At 44.7% G+C, this 16,437-nt stretch overlaps 1 protein-coding gene across 7 annotated transcripts; it reads right to left on the reverse strand.

Moving 5' to 3' along the window:
- Positions 1 to 227: 227 nt before the first annotated feature.
- LOC124297141 (mucin-2-like) lies at positions 228 to 15,707 on the reverse strand. Of its 7 annotated transcripts, none has more exons than XM_046747825.1 (5): positions 15,481 to 15,707; positions 6,679 to 6,766; positions 2,637 to 6,550; positions 1,437 to 2,519; positions 228 to 1,340 (listed from the first exon to the last, which is right to left on the reverse strand). In XM_046747825.1, the coding sequence occupies exons 2-5, from the start codon at positions 6,743 to 6,745 to the stop codon at positions 1,038 to 1,040; spliced, it is 5,367 nt and encodes a 1,788-aa protein (XP_046603781.1). In that variant the 5' UTR covers positions 6,746 to 6,766; positions 15,481 to 15,707; the 3' UTR covers positions 228 to 1,037. The 7 variants fall into 7 exon arrangements, with proteins under 7 accessions (XP_046603781.1, XP_046603780.1, XP_046603783.1 ...); XM_046747824.1 differs by having other exon boundaries at positions 1,437 to 2,373; positions 2,452 to 6,550; XM_046747827.1 differs by having other exon boundaries at positions 1,437 to 5,404; positions 5,567 to 6,550; positions 15,481 to 15,706.
- Positions 15,708 to 16,437: the final 730 nt, after the last annotated feature.

The following is a 16,437-nucleotide window of genomic DNA, read 5'->3' on the forward strand; positions in this document are numbered from 1 at the left end:
AAGTTACCCCCAACGTGCCTCACGACTTACAATTTTTTTTTACGATAAATCGGTATTGGCGTGACCTGAATTATCTGCAGGACAGTTTTTAAAATTCAGCATACGAGCATAATCCACCGAACGAACTCAAGTTATATTAAAGTTCAGTGACATAATCACGGCCGGTCAGGACGGAATGTTTCGACAAGAATATAGGTACTATTTTTAATCAAATATTTATACTCCTTTGCTCATATAATTTATAAAGTAACAACACTGGGCAATCACAAGTAATGGTATTTGCTGTGATATTCCAGGGAATAAATCTTTCATTTTGTATTATATTTTATATTGATAAAACAAGCACAGACAAAAAAAAAAAAAGCAATTAGCGCAGAGATCAGGTATTATAAACACAAAAATCAGACTTCTGTAGAGTACTGTAGACACATTTGTACGATTGTACAGCTACGAAATAGTTTATTCATCTCCTAATTCATAGGATAGTTTAGATATAATTAAGTGACTAATATGAAATAATATTAACATTAAATAAAAGAAAAGAATAGAAATTAAATATTGTACATATACAGTCGTGGAAATATCCAATAAGAAACCAGCTTTTGATTTTATTCTGTTCTGCCACGTGATTGGCAAGATGCTAAGTTTTAGTAAAATAAATAAAGATGATAGCATTACATATTTCAACAATCACTAAATACTTGATATTAAATGTGATTATGACCACTTATCCCACAACCAAGTCCCTGAATGTCACGTATGATTTTATCGCTAGGATTGTTAAAATCGTACGGAGATTCTCTCTATTCATCATTAATTATTGGAAATAGAATTCATGTGATAACGAGGCACAAGCTGCTGTTTCAAGGTAACTATTTAGGTAAGTATTAAATGGTTACTCAAAAATGGCAGCTGCCTGAACTACAATGGATGCTGAAAATCCATACATAAATTAAACTAATAAAAAGATTTCCAACATCCATGTCGTAATTCTATCATCTACAATCTAACGCATATGTACGGAACTTATCCAATAATTAATAGCTTTCAAAATTGAGCATTCTCGCGGAAAAATTAGAATCTTCTACTGGCACACCCCAACGACTCTCCCAAGAATAATTCTTATTCTTGTATTCCGCGGACGAACACATCGGCAGACGATTGGCTCTCTCGCATCTTCTTGAAACTGACCAATAAACGAAGTCTTGTGGACATTTGTAAACATATCCCTGCAACGAGCCCGTTATGTCACGTTTGCACTTGTAGAAGGCATTGCTACAGTCCTCGCGATATGGATAATGACCTTCGTTCGGACAGAGGCTCTGACTGTGAACTTTCACCTGAAATTAAATATTTTTCGGTCAATTACACTCAGTTTAAGTTCTAGAAAATGAAAATAACTCAACAACAACTTCAGCGTTTCTCTCAATACTTACGGGAGGCATAGAGTTGTCCTTCAATCTCCGGTAGAATCTGGCATCGGCCTTTGATCCAGAGCATGGTTCACTCGAATCCTCCTCAGGAACGCACTGGATCTTCTGACTGTCGTAAACAGTGTCTTCGGGGCAACTCAGAATTAAAACCTTGATTTCCATGTTACTTGCTGATGTGCATTGGTAAAATAGATTACAGTACTTTGGATGGCGATGGAACCCGGTTGGACAAACCAACGCTATCTGTTCGTTGGTCAAGTTTGCAAGGGGGCAGGGTGTGACTTGCGGTTTTTCAGTTGACCCGACTTCTGTTGTTGTTAGAGCAATATCCGTGGTTGATTCCTCGGATTTTTGTGTGGTTGTCTGACTTGATGGATCAGTTGTAGTACCTTGAGAGTCTGTTGTAGACTCCGGAGCTTCCGAGGTCGTCTGTTCTGTGGATTCCGTTGTTTTCTGCTCTTCCGTAGTGTTTTCCGACTGCTCTGTGGTCGTCTGCGAACCTCCAGTAGTACTCTCAATGCTCTCTGTTGTCGATTCCAACTCCGTTGTGGAACCAGTGGACTCAGTGACAGTCGTAGACTCAGCTTTTTCCGTAGTTGATTCTGACGAAGCTTGAGTTGTTCCGGGTTCAGACGGTGTCGGAACTTCGGTAGTGGTTTCAGTTGTTCCTTCGGAAGTGCTGTCCGTCGTTCCCGCTGTTGTTGTGTCCGTTGAAAACTGCGTCGTTGTCTTAGATGGACTTGTCGTTGATTCTATCGGAGATTCAGTGCTCACGGTGGACGATTCCGTTGTCGAATCAGTCGTAGTTTGTCCTTCCTCGGTTGTTTCCCCTGAAGTTGTTGTAGTGCTTTCGTTTGTCGTGCTGGATACAGGATTCTCTGTCGACGTGGTCGATTCTGATTCTTGCGTTGTCGATTCAGCTGAAGTTGTCGACTCTGATCCTTGCGTTGTTGACTCGGCTGACGTGGTAGATTCCAGTTCTGGAGTTGTTGATTCGGCCAACGTCGTAGATGTTGATTCTTGTGTAGTCGATTCAGGTGATGTCGTTGACTCTGATTCTTGTGTCGTCGATTGAGCTGACGTCGTAGATTCCAGTTCTTGAGTTGTCGACTCGGCCAATGTAGTTGACTCAGATTCTTCTGTCGTCGATTGAGCTGACGTCGTAGATTCCAGTTCTTGAGTTGTCGACTCGGCCGATGTAGTTGACTCAGATTCTTCTGTCGTCGATTGAGCTGACGTCGTAGATTCCAGTTCTTGAGTTGTCGACTCGGCCGATGTAGTTGACTCAGATTCTTGTGTCGTCGATCCATTTGAGGAGGTCGATTCAGCTGATGTTGTAGACTCTGAATCTCGCGTTGTCATTTCAGTCGACGTTACAGTCTCACCAGGAGCTGCGGTCGTACCAGGTCTTTGAACGCTTCCTGAACAGTCTCTTGGCGGGTACACAGCGGAAGGATAATTACAAACACTGACACTTGGATCAAAGATAGTTCCAGGCGCACAATCGAAATTGTATATATTGAAACCATTCCCGTTATCGACGCATCGATAAAATTTATCGCACTCCGTTGGATGTGGGTAGTATCCTTCCTCCTCGCAAGTTTCCGTTATGTTTGGCTTAGCCGTCGCGCATGGTGGAACTGATGTTTCCGTTGAGCCAAGGGTTGAATTTGTTTCAGAGGAAGATTCAGTGGAACTTGATTCGGGCGAAGTTTGAGTGGAGCTGGATTGTGGAGAAGATTCCGATGAAGCTTCGGTGGAAGTTGATTCGGATAAAGTTTCAGTTGTTTCGATAGTTGTCGACTGGACTGATGAACTCTGGGTGGTAGAATCACCGGGTGAGTTGGTCGGATCAGGTGCTTTGGTAGTCATTTGTTGACCACCTTCGGTACTTGAAATAACTTGGCCAACTTCATCAGTTCTGTCTACTCCGGAGTGCTGGGTAGTTCCTTCGGGATTTCCCACACTCGTATTTTCAGTGGTTGTGGAAGACGGATCTGTACTACTAGATGGAGTTGTACTCGTCGTGGAATTTGTGCTTTGATCAGTTCCATTACTTTGACTATTACATGATGATACTTGCTCGACATGATTGCAAGTTTCAGCCGACGCGTCCCAAGCTGTTCCGGTACCACATTCGAAGTCATATTTCGTGTACCCCGAATCAGTCGATACGCAACGATAGAATTTACGGCAATCTGTTGGATGACCAAAGAATCCTTCTGCTGAGCATTCTCCAGACTTGTCAGAGCCATCCGGATTCATCGAAGTAGCGGTTCCTGGCGAATTCGTAGCTTTTGTGGACGGAGTTGAACTTTCAGGCGGGCTCGTAACTGCTCCCTGTGAATCGGTTGTTCCCACTTGTGGAGGTGAGGATGGTGTCGACGATGTTTCGGGAATTTTCGACGAACCGACATCTGGTTGGGAAGACGTTTCTGTGGGTGAGACTGTTGTTACCTGGTTCCCTGAAGTCGGGGTCGTCGACCTAGTCGTTAATTGATCAGCAGGCTCAGGTGAAGATGATGATTCTGTTACCACGGTGCTCCTATCAGTTTCAGATGTTGATGTGGGGGGCTGCTTTTCAGGAATTTGCGTAGTTATTTCGTTAGAAGATGTTGTCATGACATTTGACGTGGGCAGCTTCGTAGTACCGCCTTCTTTCCTAGTGCTGGTTGGTACATTTGTTGTAGTAGTTCCGGGTTTACTGGTTGATTTATTTTGATCTTCCTGGCCATCGACAGAATTTGACCCTCCAGTACTGGGATTACAAGTGGGTACTGCAGAATAATGATTGCAACTTTGTGCAGTTTGGTCCCATACAGTTCCAGCGCCGCAGTCAAATCGATATTTAATGAAACCTGCACCATCAGCAACACAGCGATAGAATTTACGACAATCGTTAGGGTCTGCGAAAAATCCCTCTTCGTTACAGGTGCCTGGGGTTCCGGGTGTGCCCGGTGTTCCCGGCGTTCCAGGTGTGCCCGGTGTTCCGGGTGTGCCTGGCGTTCCAGGTGTGCCTGGCGTTCCCGGTGTTCCAGGTGTGCTCGGCGTTCCCGGCGTTCCAGGTGTGCCCGGTGTTCCGGGTGTGCCTGGCGTTCCAGGTGTGCCTGGCGTTCCCGGTGTTCCAGGTGTGCTCGGCGTTCCCGGCGTTCCAGGTGTGCCCGGTGTTCCGGGTGTGCCTGGCGTTCCAGGTGTGCCTGGCGTTCCCGGTGTTCCAGGTGTGCTCGGCGTTCCCGGCGTTCCAGCTGTGCCCGGTGTTCCGGGTGTGCCTGGCGTTCCAGGTGTACCTGGCGTTCCCGGTGTTCCAGGTGTGCTCGGCGTTCCCGGCGTTCCAGCTGTGCCCGGTGTTCCGGGTGTGCCTGGCGTTTCCGGTGTTCCAGGTGTGCCCGGTGTTCCGGATGTGCCTGGCGTTCCAGGTGTGCCTGGCGTTCCCGGCGTTCCAGGCGTGCCCGGTGTTCCCGGCGTTCCAGGTGTGCCCGGTGTTCCGGGTGTGCCTGGCGTTCCCGGTGTTCCAGGTGTGCTCGGCGTTCCCGACGTTCCAGGTGTGCCCGGTGTTCCGGGTGTGCCTGGCGTTCCAGGTGTGCCTGGCGTTCCCGGTGTTCCAGGTGTGCTCGGCGTTCCCGGCGTTCCAGGTGTGCCTGGCGTTCCCGGTGTTCCAGGTGTGCTCGGTGTTCCCGGCGTTCCAGGTGTGCCCGGTGTTCCAGGTGAACCCGGTGTTCCAGATGTGCCTGGCGTTCCCGGCGTTCCCGGCGTTCCGGGTGACCCCGGCGTTCCGGATGTGCTCGGCGTTTCAGGTGTGCCCGGCGTTCCAGGTGAACCCGGCGTTCCAGATGTGCCCGGCATTCCCGCTGTTCCTGGTGTTCCAGGTGTGCCCGGCGTTCCCGGTGTTCCCGGCGTTCCCGGTGTTCCCGGCGTTCCAGGTGAGCCCGGCGTTCCCGGTGTTCCCGGCGTTCCAGGTGAGCCCGGCGTTCCTGGTGTTCCAGGTGTTCCAGGTGAGCCCGGTGTTCCCGGTGTTCCAGGTGAGCCCGGCGTTCCAGGTGAGCCGGGCGTTCCCGGCGTTCCCGGTGTTCCCGGCGGTCCAGGTGAGCCCGGCGTTCCTGGTGTTCCCGGCGTTCCAGGTGAGCCCGGGGTTCCCGGTGTTCCAGGTGAGCCCGGCGTTCCCGGTGTTCCCGGTGTTCCCGACGTTCCAGGTGTGCCCGGTGTGCCTGGAGTACCCGGACTTCCGGGCTGCCCGTTAGGATCTCCAGGCTGTCCAGGCTGACCAGGTTGTCCATCAGGGTTACCAGGTTGTCCTGAATCACCAACGTCTCCATTCCATTGTCCACCATTGTCCCCAGTATCCCCATTCCATTGTCCACCATTATCCCCAGTATCCCCATTCCATTGTCCACCATTGTTCCCAGTATCTCCATTCCATTGTCCATCATTGCCTCCAGTATCTCCATTCCACTGCCCACTCTCATTATTTCCAGGATTACCATTATCACCGTTACCTCCTTGACCATTTTCGCTACAATCACTCCTCGAAACAGCCCACGCATGATTACATGCCTCAATTTCAGGATCCCAAACCGTCCCGCTGCCACACGTGAATTCATATTTTATAAACGAGCCTGCGCCTCCGTCGACGCACCTATAAAACTTTCGACAATCTTTGGGATCCGCAAGGAAGCCTTCCTGAGTACATCGTACATTACTATTCAGACCACTATCGCTGCTTTCCGGTATCGTTGCTTGCGTCGATGAAACCGATGCGGCCTGCGTTGTTCCCGTTGTAGAAGTCGGTGTCGGCCTGGACGTCGTTTGAGGGTATTCAGGATTTTTCGGAACGTCTTGGTTGCCTTGCGGATAGGAATCGACTTCATTCGCGGAATCGTCGCACTCGGGTCGGCCACTGTCAGACGGGTGTGTGCAAATATCACCCTGATCCTTGGAGAACACCGTTCCGGGACCACACTCGAACCGGAAGGCCGTCAGAGGACTGCCGTTTCCCCAATCGACGCATCTGTAATAAACCTTGCAGTCTTGTGGATCCGTGTGATACCCTTCCGACGTACATCTGAAGGGTTGACTACTTTGTCGCAGTTCGTAATCGTAATCTCTGCTCCGGGATGACACTGAAACGGAATATATTTTTGCAGAAGTGAGTATTGTTGCTTGAGAGAAGTTATGTATCAACAATTTGAAAGGAAGACAGATTGAATAAAAAAAACGATAAAAAAAATACCGAAACTACGTGACTCACCTCTGTCTGCCGACGACAAGCATGCCAATATCACGAGGACGCCCAGCGTCCATAAGCGTCTCCACATCGTTCAAACTGTGAACTTAATCTGAAATTGGGAAGTGAAGCGATATTAACTGATGAAAAAATACAATTCAGTTGATTTCATGTCCGAAATATTTTTGCCGTGATTAAAGTGTGTACTGCGTACCATCTGAAGCTTCAAGACCGGAGACATATTTTTTTTAGCAATCTATGTCCACCGTGTAAAATTGCCGGATTAATTGGCTGACAGAAATCTTGTGTGTATGTACATACAGTACGTTCAAGGCCCTGCAAGACTTAGCTCTACAGTAAAAGTGGATTTTTCGACGAGGTAGTTAATCAGTGATAAGAATAAAGAGTGACAGCTCGATTACGGTTTCTCTTTTTGCCCGTCAACATCTCTCAGCCTAGTCATCAAATCAGAAGCTGCGACAGTCACCGGCTATTTCTACGCTGCCGTTACCGTGAATAGGGAGTAAAAAAATATGCTCGAGGCGAAAGATTCTCGGGTCTTATCCGGCGTCACGTGTGAGAGTTCAACAGAATGGAGACACATGCTCGTTTAATATAGTATAAGTTGTGTCCATGCACGTGTTCACGTATCACACGATTCGCTTCGCGGAATTGACGAGTGTTAATTATTTCGTAAATTACCTTCTACGGTTCAAGTCCTCAGATTCTTATTGCGTTATACACGACCACATCTATCTATAACCCATTAAAGAATGGTCTTTACGCTTAGTTTTCGTGACGAAAGCGCAGCTCGGAATCGAGTGAAGTCACCAGGTTCCACAAGAAAAAGTTTAACCTATGTCTGGTCATTCACCTGTGGCTAACACATCGAGCATCACGATTTTTTTTTTGCATAAATGTTGTCATAAAGTTTCTGTATAGGAAAACGATATTGATAGATAGAAGTCCCAAAAGAGACTCGTTAATGTTATACCAGTTTGGTGAACACGTCTCAGCTCTCTGTACGTTCAACGTTCCAAGCTGGATTAATTTAAGTCAGAAGAATTTGAGTAAAAAACATTGGTTTCTTAGGTCGAATAAACGGTTTTCTGATGAGTCTTTTGCAGCTATAATTAATCGCCGATGGTAGCAGAAGTGCTACGATCTCATAATGGCAAAATGCTCTCAACATATTCGTATTATTTTTTTATTCAATGATACATCAAAAGCTCATTTCATCGACGAATAGTTGGCACTGTTTTTTTTTTCTAATCTTTTTTTTTAATATTAGAAATTGTTCTTAACTTTCCATCTCTGCACTTGTAAAGTAGCACTATCCTGCCGTTCGCACTTGTCGATATTTTTCAGATTTTCCCTAGGAAACGTGAGATTAACCGAATCGAGTCTATTATTTCACGAGGAGGATCTTTCAAAGTCCCTAAAACATGGTGATATTTTTTTATCGCTCATTCATTACAAATCGCTACCTCACCATGGGCACGGCCGTGACGTCACAGTGCGCCATGGCCGATCTTTCGTGTCTTACCGATCGGCGAGCATGGTGGAGATTAGTAAGCTGAACAGCAAAATAAATAAATAAATCTGGATGACGACCGAGAGCTGTGCCCATCTAACTGTACCTGAATTCATATCGGATAACAGGTATACCCTTCACGAAAAAGGATAAACCGTGACAGAGCGAACCGCGAGGAGAAGGAACGCATATTATGCTGTTGATGTAATAAAGAGGCAAAAAAATTTGTCTGTCCAATAGAAGATGTCGCCCGAAATGATGATCGGATGCTACTACGTGGGAGGTCAAGAGGCCGATTAAAAATCGGGGGAAGGGCGGGGGGGATTCAACTACTTGTCACAGATTTTTGAAGCCACTGGATGGCGGATGGTATTGTCGGGTGGAAGAAGGGTCGAGAGACACAGTTAGGCGGCAAAGACGACGATCGATGCCTGCCAACATTACGGAATTTCTTCTGGCGATTATCCAACTGTGTTACGAGACTAGAATCCATACTAGGGTAGACCATCGAGTCATCTGTTTCCGCAAAAGTATCAAGAAGATTTAACCGCGCAGCGTCTAACGGTCCAACGGCACTGCACGTTTTGGGATTTTTTTTTTTGTGTTTTTTTTTTCTAAATCAGATTCGATCGGACAGTCACATGTTTGCCGTGACCGTATCGACGATCGCATACAACAGGGATATGCTAATGCCGGAGATTTCGAATTCAGATAAACACCAGCCACGACCGTGCGTAATGTGATTCGATCCATAAATCTGCACCATTTATCGCTTGTTCCTCGAGCGGTGAATCGGGCGTACAACGAAAATAGGTTCACGAATTAATTAAAATCAAATTGTCATGCCTATGACTCGGTGGGTGGGTGAGCGTGAGTCAGACGTTGCATTGACCCCGGTTCTTCTGAACAAATATTGGTCGAATGGTTTTCATCTCCCTGTTGCAGCGAGCCTCTCTCTTTCTTTACTTTGCGTTACAGTAATAACGAGGAGAGTGGAATTACCGCGACGTAAGCTGTAAGCTATTGAAAGAGACAGGTGGAATGCGCAAACACATTACTGCCTCTATGTGCGGTCTATGAACATCTGGGAGGGCGCCTTCGGCCCTCCTTTCTCCATGCTGAATGAGTGCACTGGAAGTGTGACGCAAGATTAAAATCAAGTTCAATGTCACTCGCTTTCCGGTTTATATTATTCATTTTAATCGTGAGAATTACGCGTGATTAAGGACGTGTTAGTCGAGGAGCTGAGCAGGTACTGCAGGGCGGGGAAAAAGGGAGAATAACATGACGAATCGTGAATTCACATGATGAATTCTTAACCCGAGCAAAGGCCTTGGCTCCCTGCTTATTAAACCGAGTTGATGGCGGTAGTTTTCATAACGCTTTGCCCAACCTCACCGCATCACCGTACAATAAGTACCTACAGAAGATCTGAGATTAACGCGATGTGGTTCTTTTTTTTTTTTAAGTTTTAGTATTTACGGTCTCGTCATCCTACTACCGGCATGGCGAAAATCTTCCTCCGGGCAAGGATTTGTTTACAAGACCTCGGCTTATCTTCTCATTATAATAGCGGTTTGCACACGTAACGATGTACATGCTTAACAGTTAACCAGTGGATTTAAAAGGCTCTGATCGAGTCTCGAATATTCAGATTCGTTGGTATAGGCATGTCGGCGTAAGTTTTGTCCCACACATTTTAACGGATTTTACCACCGAATGTAAGAAGAATTAGAATTTTTTTTTCTTGGACATTTTCGCGAGAACCGTTACCGATCGTGATACCGGAGAGAAGAAAACAAAAATTGTGTCACTGGTGATAGAAGCGAATCTATAATCGATCCGCGAAACGGAATCAAACATTTTTTCACCGAGTAGCGGGTATCACAGATTAACCTCAATTTGTTAACCCATTATATACTTATCCACGATTTATTCAACCGTAATCATACCTAATGGAATTTGGAAACGAGGAATCGCGAGAACTGGGGGCATTAAATATCGTCACGTTGTCCGATGATCCGTTTATATACGTTATCCACGGTTTGGCGTTACGAACCAGACCACGCGGGCTTCGCGGATAATTGGGATTTTGAAAAAATCCGCCGTTATTCGTTAGTACAGATGAAATCGAGTCCACGCGGTGAGGAAAAACGAAAACGTGACCGAGGATCGCAAGATCTGGGTGCAAAGTTCACCGGACATTACGTGCAGCTTTTCATATTTCGATCGCTCGCGTGTCATTCTAGCCATAATGGTTCAATGACTGGTACACGAAAAAGATGAATGGTCAAAAAATGGATTGTCAGTATCACCGAAAGCTCGTACAGTAGTTGTACGAAACAAAGTCCATCGATGTCACGTCCTCGAATCGTTTCACATTGCTGCGTATAGACAGGTGATGAAAACTACAATCGAAACGGAGGAACGACGATACACGGCGTGCAGAAATCAGGAGGTTTTTGAATATGGGTTACCAAAGTCCGATATCCGTTCTTCCGTGCGACCTTCGATGAATGAAACATGTACGTAATCGCGAACGGCGTGGGCAGCTCGGTTCGTTCGCACAGTCAGCGTGAATAACAGCTACTGTGAACTGAATACAAAATCGAATCTCTCGTGCCGAGAGGCCAGTTTTATTTTTGCGCTGGTTCGCAGCGATACACGGAAGCTGATTGTAATTCAGGGGGCAAATTTTCGCCGGGTGTAAGCACTTGCGCCAAAATCACAAGGTGTGTCCGTTGGGTCGATCTTGAAGTACCCGATTCGACGAAATCGGTGTGACTCTGAATTCTCAACGATCGGGATGCGGCAGGGAATTATTCCGACTTATCGAACACAGCGGTGATTGTCTTTAATTAGCGATTGCCGATTACCGGGACCGGTTTCGATGCCGGAAACTTTAAACCCGTTTCTGCTGTTCGATTTAAGTCGTACCTTCGCGACTTGCGGAATACTTTAACGGTCACGAATTGAGAATACGAAAGGACATTGTCATACTTGTAGCACAATTTTCAACCGATCAATTTTGAAAAACAAATAGGCGAATAAGATGACGATGACGAAAAACCGGCATGATGTACTCTTTTACGTAACGTAGTCGGCCACGGCTCGGTTGGGTTACTAAAAAAAAAAAAAAAAAAATTTAAACGAACAACCTTCACGGTTCAGCTAACCCGACGAGCGTCAAATGAGGAGGATCTTCATATTACACCACGAAATCGGTATTACACTCCCAACGATCAAGATTTCATATACAATTGGAGTTTTGTTTTTCCTTCCTCTCCCTCTGTATCTGATCTGTAAAGCACACTGTTTTCACGTTAGGTATCCATCAGTCGTACAGTCTTGACAAAAAGAAAAAAAAAAACTGCAGCTGAGTGCAGGGTGAGAATTGCACAAGATTCGAACAAATTTAGAATATTTGTAATCACGGAGCATTTACGTGAAAGAATAAGCTCAGCTGCGTTACAGCTGATCGGAAGCACATGCGTCGATATGATTTCCCTGAGCGACGCAACGTTCCCTTCTTCTTCAACTTGCACCCACCGTAACTCGATCGCCTCGATCGACTCGGCGTTAACGAGCCAATTTGTTTGTTCCCGGTTGTTTTCGATCGGACTGTACGCTGAATAGATCCTTAAACACCGCATGGTTTACCACTTGTCTATTGTAAGCAGATGCTAGATAGTTCCATTGTCTTGTCGAACGTTGTACAACTCAAAGCGGTGCAACGTTTAGCGAGGAAACTAGATATGGGCTTATATGGCAGTTCAGGAATCGCGTAAAGCCCGAAGGAGACGCGACGCCGGTAACTATGTGTGTATTGAAATGTTTACGGCCAAGGAAATGGCCTGGCCATTAGTTACTGCAAGGAAGGAAGGAGCTGGTTCGACCTCTTCTCGAGATACGATCCTCGCGGTTCTGCCCCGCAAATTGATGGCTCCTTGCTAAATGCGAAGTAGATCCAGCGTGGGATCATTCCAGGATCATACGAAACGTCTTCCTTTACTCACTTTGAGAAGTAGTAGCGAATATTTTTTTTTTCTCATAATCCAACGATGCAAAAAGCACCGCTGCTCCATCATTCGATGATAATTTCAAGGAATTCACCGCTTGATATTGAATATCCGTCCGGCGTATATGGGCACCAATTACGCAGGTGCATTAATGCCGGACTCGTTTATGAGACTAATTGGAAATACTATGAGAGATAAAAAGAATGGTGCACCTGAGGTTCGCAGAGTCACGTCAAACCGTCGTTGTGACGAGATCGATCTGGGATTTCAGTTACAATGAATTGTACTCGAGACGCGACGAAGTTAGGAAGAATTCTGTCCTCAAGCTGTATAAGTCACTTTTTGCCTCTTTTTCCGATCGCAGCCTGTAATATAATGGTGCCATTCTGGGCGAGAAAAATAGAGCGGTCCCGGTATTAGATTACATCTCGTGGGTTCAACGTACCCGCGAAAACACTTGAATCGCATCATTCGGTCGAGTTGATGAGGGATTTTGCAAATCGTAAAAGAAAAAGTAATTCCACTCATTCCGCTCCGATCGAAATTTAAAATTATAATCAAGGATTGTGTAGCACTAACGTCTTCTTCGAAAATTTCATGAATTATGCAATATGAATCGAAACAAAGGATCGCGCACAATCGCCGGTTGATCCTTTTTCAGGCTTCTGCCTAAAAAATTCGGCAGGTTATTTAATTACTTAACGATTAACATTGTATAACGCAGCGATGCAGTTTTTACGACGCAAGCCGATTTTTTTAAATTCACCGCTTCATTCTGCACTGCGAAGAAATTCATTTCTTACAGTTAGTTGTTAGAAAATTCTAGCCAAATTGGAATCTTTACGATTATACGCTTCAAACGTCGTTCCTATCGTAGAAGGAAATAAGGTAGGGGTAATTACTTACTCCGATTACAATTACGAATACTAAATTTTCTGCGTATCGCAAGTTTGAATCTTGATATTTCCGGTTGAGTAAGCTCTTGACATCGATTCGTTAATTCTTGCACCAACGTCGTGAGGTTTTCGATTATTATGTAAGGAATGAAAATTGCTGTGTAAGAACCGCGTGTAGTAACCACAGCTGGAAGAAGGGGGAACTAGGATCGATGGATCAATCGCGATCGATCGAGATCGAAGAGTGTGCTGAACCCTGGCTTGGCGTGAGCCGCACGGCTAGCCTTGCCGTTGAAAGTAGCAAGGTCGTCTACTGCACCGTTCTCACTTCTGTACAGTACCTACCTGTCTTCTTGCTCGGCGTTCATCAACCGCGAATTCTTATTTTTACAACGCGTCGTCCGCGCGACGAGAATCGAGTCGTTCGACGATTATGAGGGATGGTATATAATTGCTAATTATCTACGCAAACTGGTATTTACGGCTCGACGAACGGCGATTCCGCGGACAAACTGCGCGGATAAAACGCGTTTATTGCTTGCCACAGGGTGTAAAATTTCTATCCAAGGTGTTGGATAAATGTAAAAAAAAAAAAAAATAAAAATGTCCTTCCCCTCTGACTACGCGTCAAGGTTTTTGAGAAAAAATATAAACAGAACTAGACGAAATTTATGTATCTATGTATGCAACTTTTCACCCATTTTGGAGTAGAAAAATAAAAAAGAAAAAAACGAAAAGAAAATCTGTGAGTCGTGATTTATCCGTAGTTGCTTGCTTGTGGATATTTCACGGAATACTGAAATCGGCTTCACAATTTTTTATTTTTTTTCCCCCTCGTTTGCTTGCGACAGTCTCGCGATGCAGACCGCGCGAGGAGAACGCACCGGTATGTTTCCGCAAAAAGTGTTCACGTATCTTACACGGACAATAGCTCGACCGTATTCTGGCCTGCTTCTTACAGAATCCAGTGGCGTTCAATACACGGTATGTATAGCGAATTGCCGGGAGTCTTTTCGCACCGAAGAAGAGGGTGAAGTAGGAGAACGTAGAACGTAGAACGTTCAACGTACGTTTATAACGTGTCTGCATCATCTTTTTTTGCCAGGATTATATGGGAGTTGTAGTAACGTTGTTGGAACGATATTCGTATCGATGAAAAAACGGATACTTGGCGACTTCACATTTCACGATGTTCACGTTTTGAAATCATAGTTCCTTCAAAGTTATCAAAAAATTGATAAAAAGTAAAAATTTTAACCCAATATTTCGTTACGACGACGTTACTGACTTCAGCATCGTCTTTGGCCAGCGGTTCTGAACGCAAATTGCGGTTTCAATTGGAAGGTAAAAACCTGCGCTCAAGATTTTTACAAGCGAGCATTATATACCTCAGTGCTGTACTTTTGCTTTTCAACAATTCTGAGTAAGACATGATCTGCTGTTTTATCGCTGGAAGTTGACGAAAATATTTTACAAAATGAATCGGATAAATTAGAACGCTTCAACGGAAACTGAAGCGATCGGGCAATTTGATCGACCCGATGCCTAGACGAAAACTCGATAACGAAAGACTGAAAACATGTTTAGGAGACGAACTTCTCCGCGATTCGGTACAAGCTACAAAAAAAAAAAAAACACAATAGAGGAGTAAAAAGACCTCGACACGGTTGAGCTGCGTTTGTAAAAATTAATGAAAATTATTGTCAACGAGGTGGAGAATTGACTATATTACGAGACAAGCAAGGTTCAGGATGAGAATTAACCGAACTATCCATTTCGTTGTCCCAGTTTTTAACGAATCGGAAAATTAAATCGAAATGTCAATGGATCAAAAGAGCGTTGAAATAGCACGAAAAATCGCGGTGCAAATACACGTAGATAGAATTTTGCCCCTGAAAACGATGTAATCATAAATAATAAATTATTTAGGTAACCGTGTCAATGAAAATGTATAATTTTATTTTTTAGCCAGGTAGTTTCTATTGTGCGGAGGTAATTGTATACGTATTCGTCGCAAAGTCGCAGGCGTAATAAAGACAAGGCTGTGAATCCCGGGGAGATTTCAATGCCGCGAATCACCTGCAATCTCGTCTTCTTGTAACTTACGCGTCACAATACCCGGCGAGTTCAACGATACTTTGCGCGTTGGCGTTTTTAGTATGTAACATCGGGTGATTAATTATCAACTGTCCAGAGATACAAACCAACCGTATAATAATCACATACGGAAAAACTAACTGTTTATCAGCCTGATTCGACGAGTGCAAACAAATGTTTGCCAAAAAATGTCTCCAGATCTCGAGGTGTAAAAATAATAACAATGAACAATAACATTAACAATGGAAATAATGAAGAATTTCAAACAAAACACACTCACCTTCACCAAACTCTTTGACGATCTGCGGTAAATTCTATCTCGCACATGACACCATAACAATAATCGATGATTTTTTTTCTTGCTTTTAATCCTGACCCGTGTTGCTGCTTGCTTGCTTTGCGAATCGACGAACGGTCGTGACTTACGATTGTAGTTACAGACCGTCTCTCCGTTGTATTGATGGTTTAGTTTCTGATGGTGGCGAGTACAGCCTCGGAGTAACTCAGGGAATCGTGGATGGCCCCTACTTATAGAGTTCGCCAAGTTAGCCGTGTCTGCAAGCAGAAAATACCGGCGAGGTCCGCCACTCTGCCTCCGTATCCATCCGGAGGAGCAGGTGGGAGGCGGCGTGGATGACTCTGATATCACGGATTCTCGGCCTCCTTCGCGAACATCCGTTGACACCGGTTAACCGGACTCTTTATACGTTGTATTTGAAATCTCACGTAAAATTTTACGAGAAAGAAATGCGATTTTAACGTGAAAATTTCTACGTCGACGTTTCACCCTAGGTAGGTACAGGGAGAATTTTCGTTCCGTGTGTCGAAAATTTAAGAAAATTCAAACCTGCGGTTGAATAAGAAATGTAGAAAATGTTTATAAATTAATAAGCTTGATGAGTCGTGGAATAATTAAATGTGAACTTACTCAGCGCTGTTGGTGTGAAGAAATAAAAAATGATACAGTAATTAAGTCGCATGTATAATAATTATTATCATATTATATTTACGGAGGTACGGAAATCTAGAAATGAGAAACGAAGAGTTTTACAACTCAATCTCAACGGTTTCATTATCCAATATACATATCTATATTATGAAATAAAGTTATTTACATATACGTAGATACGTTTGCTCAAAGAGGATCGTGATGCGTGTTGCTTACGATTACAGAAATGTATAATCCAATTACAGTAGGTGTGTATAATAATTCTCATTATACATACGCGTTACACGC

The sequence above is a fragment of the Neodiprion virginianus genome, chromosome 2 (assembly GCF_021901495.1).
Source record: "Neodiprion virginianus isolate iyNeoVirg1 chromosome 2, iyNeoVirg1.1, whole genome shotgun sequence".
In the NCBI taxonomy this organism is placed as follows: Eukaryota; Metazoa; Arthropoda; class Insecta; order Hymenoptera; family Diprionidae; genus Neodiprion; species Neodiprion virginianus.

Excerpts from the sequence above, each read along its gene's own strand:
- LOC124297141 (XM_046747821.1), bottom strand. The coding sequence starts at position 6,745 with ATGTGGAGACGCTTATGGACGCTGGGCGTCCTCGTGATATTGGCATGC. Across the intron at positions 6,551-6,678 it reads CTTGTCGTCGGCAGACAGAG|TGTCATCCCGGAGCAGAGAT; the intron begins GTGAGTCACGTA and ends ATTCCGTTTCAG. Across the intron at positions 1,341-1,436 it reads AGGACAACTCTATGCCTCCC|GTGAAAGTTCACAGTCAGAG; the intron begins GTAAGTATTGAG and ends ATTTAATTTCAG.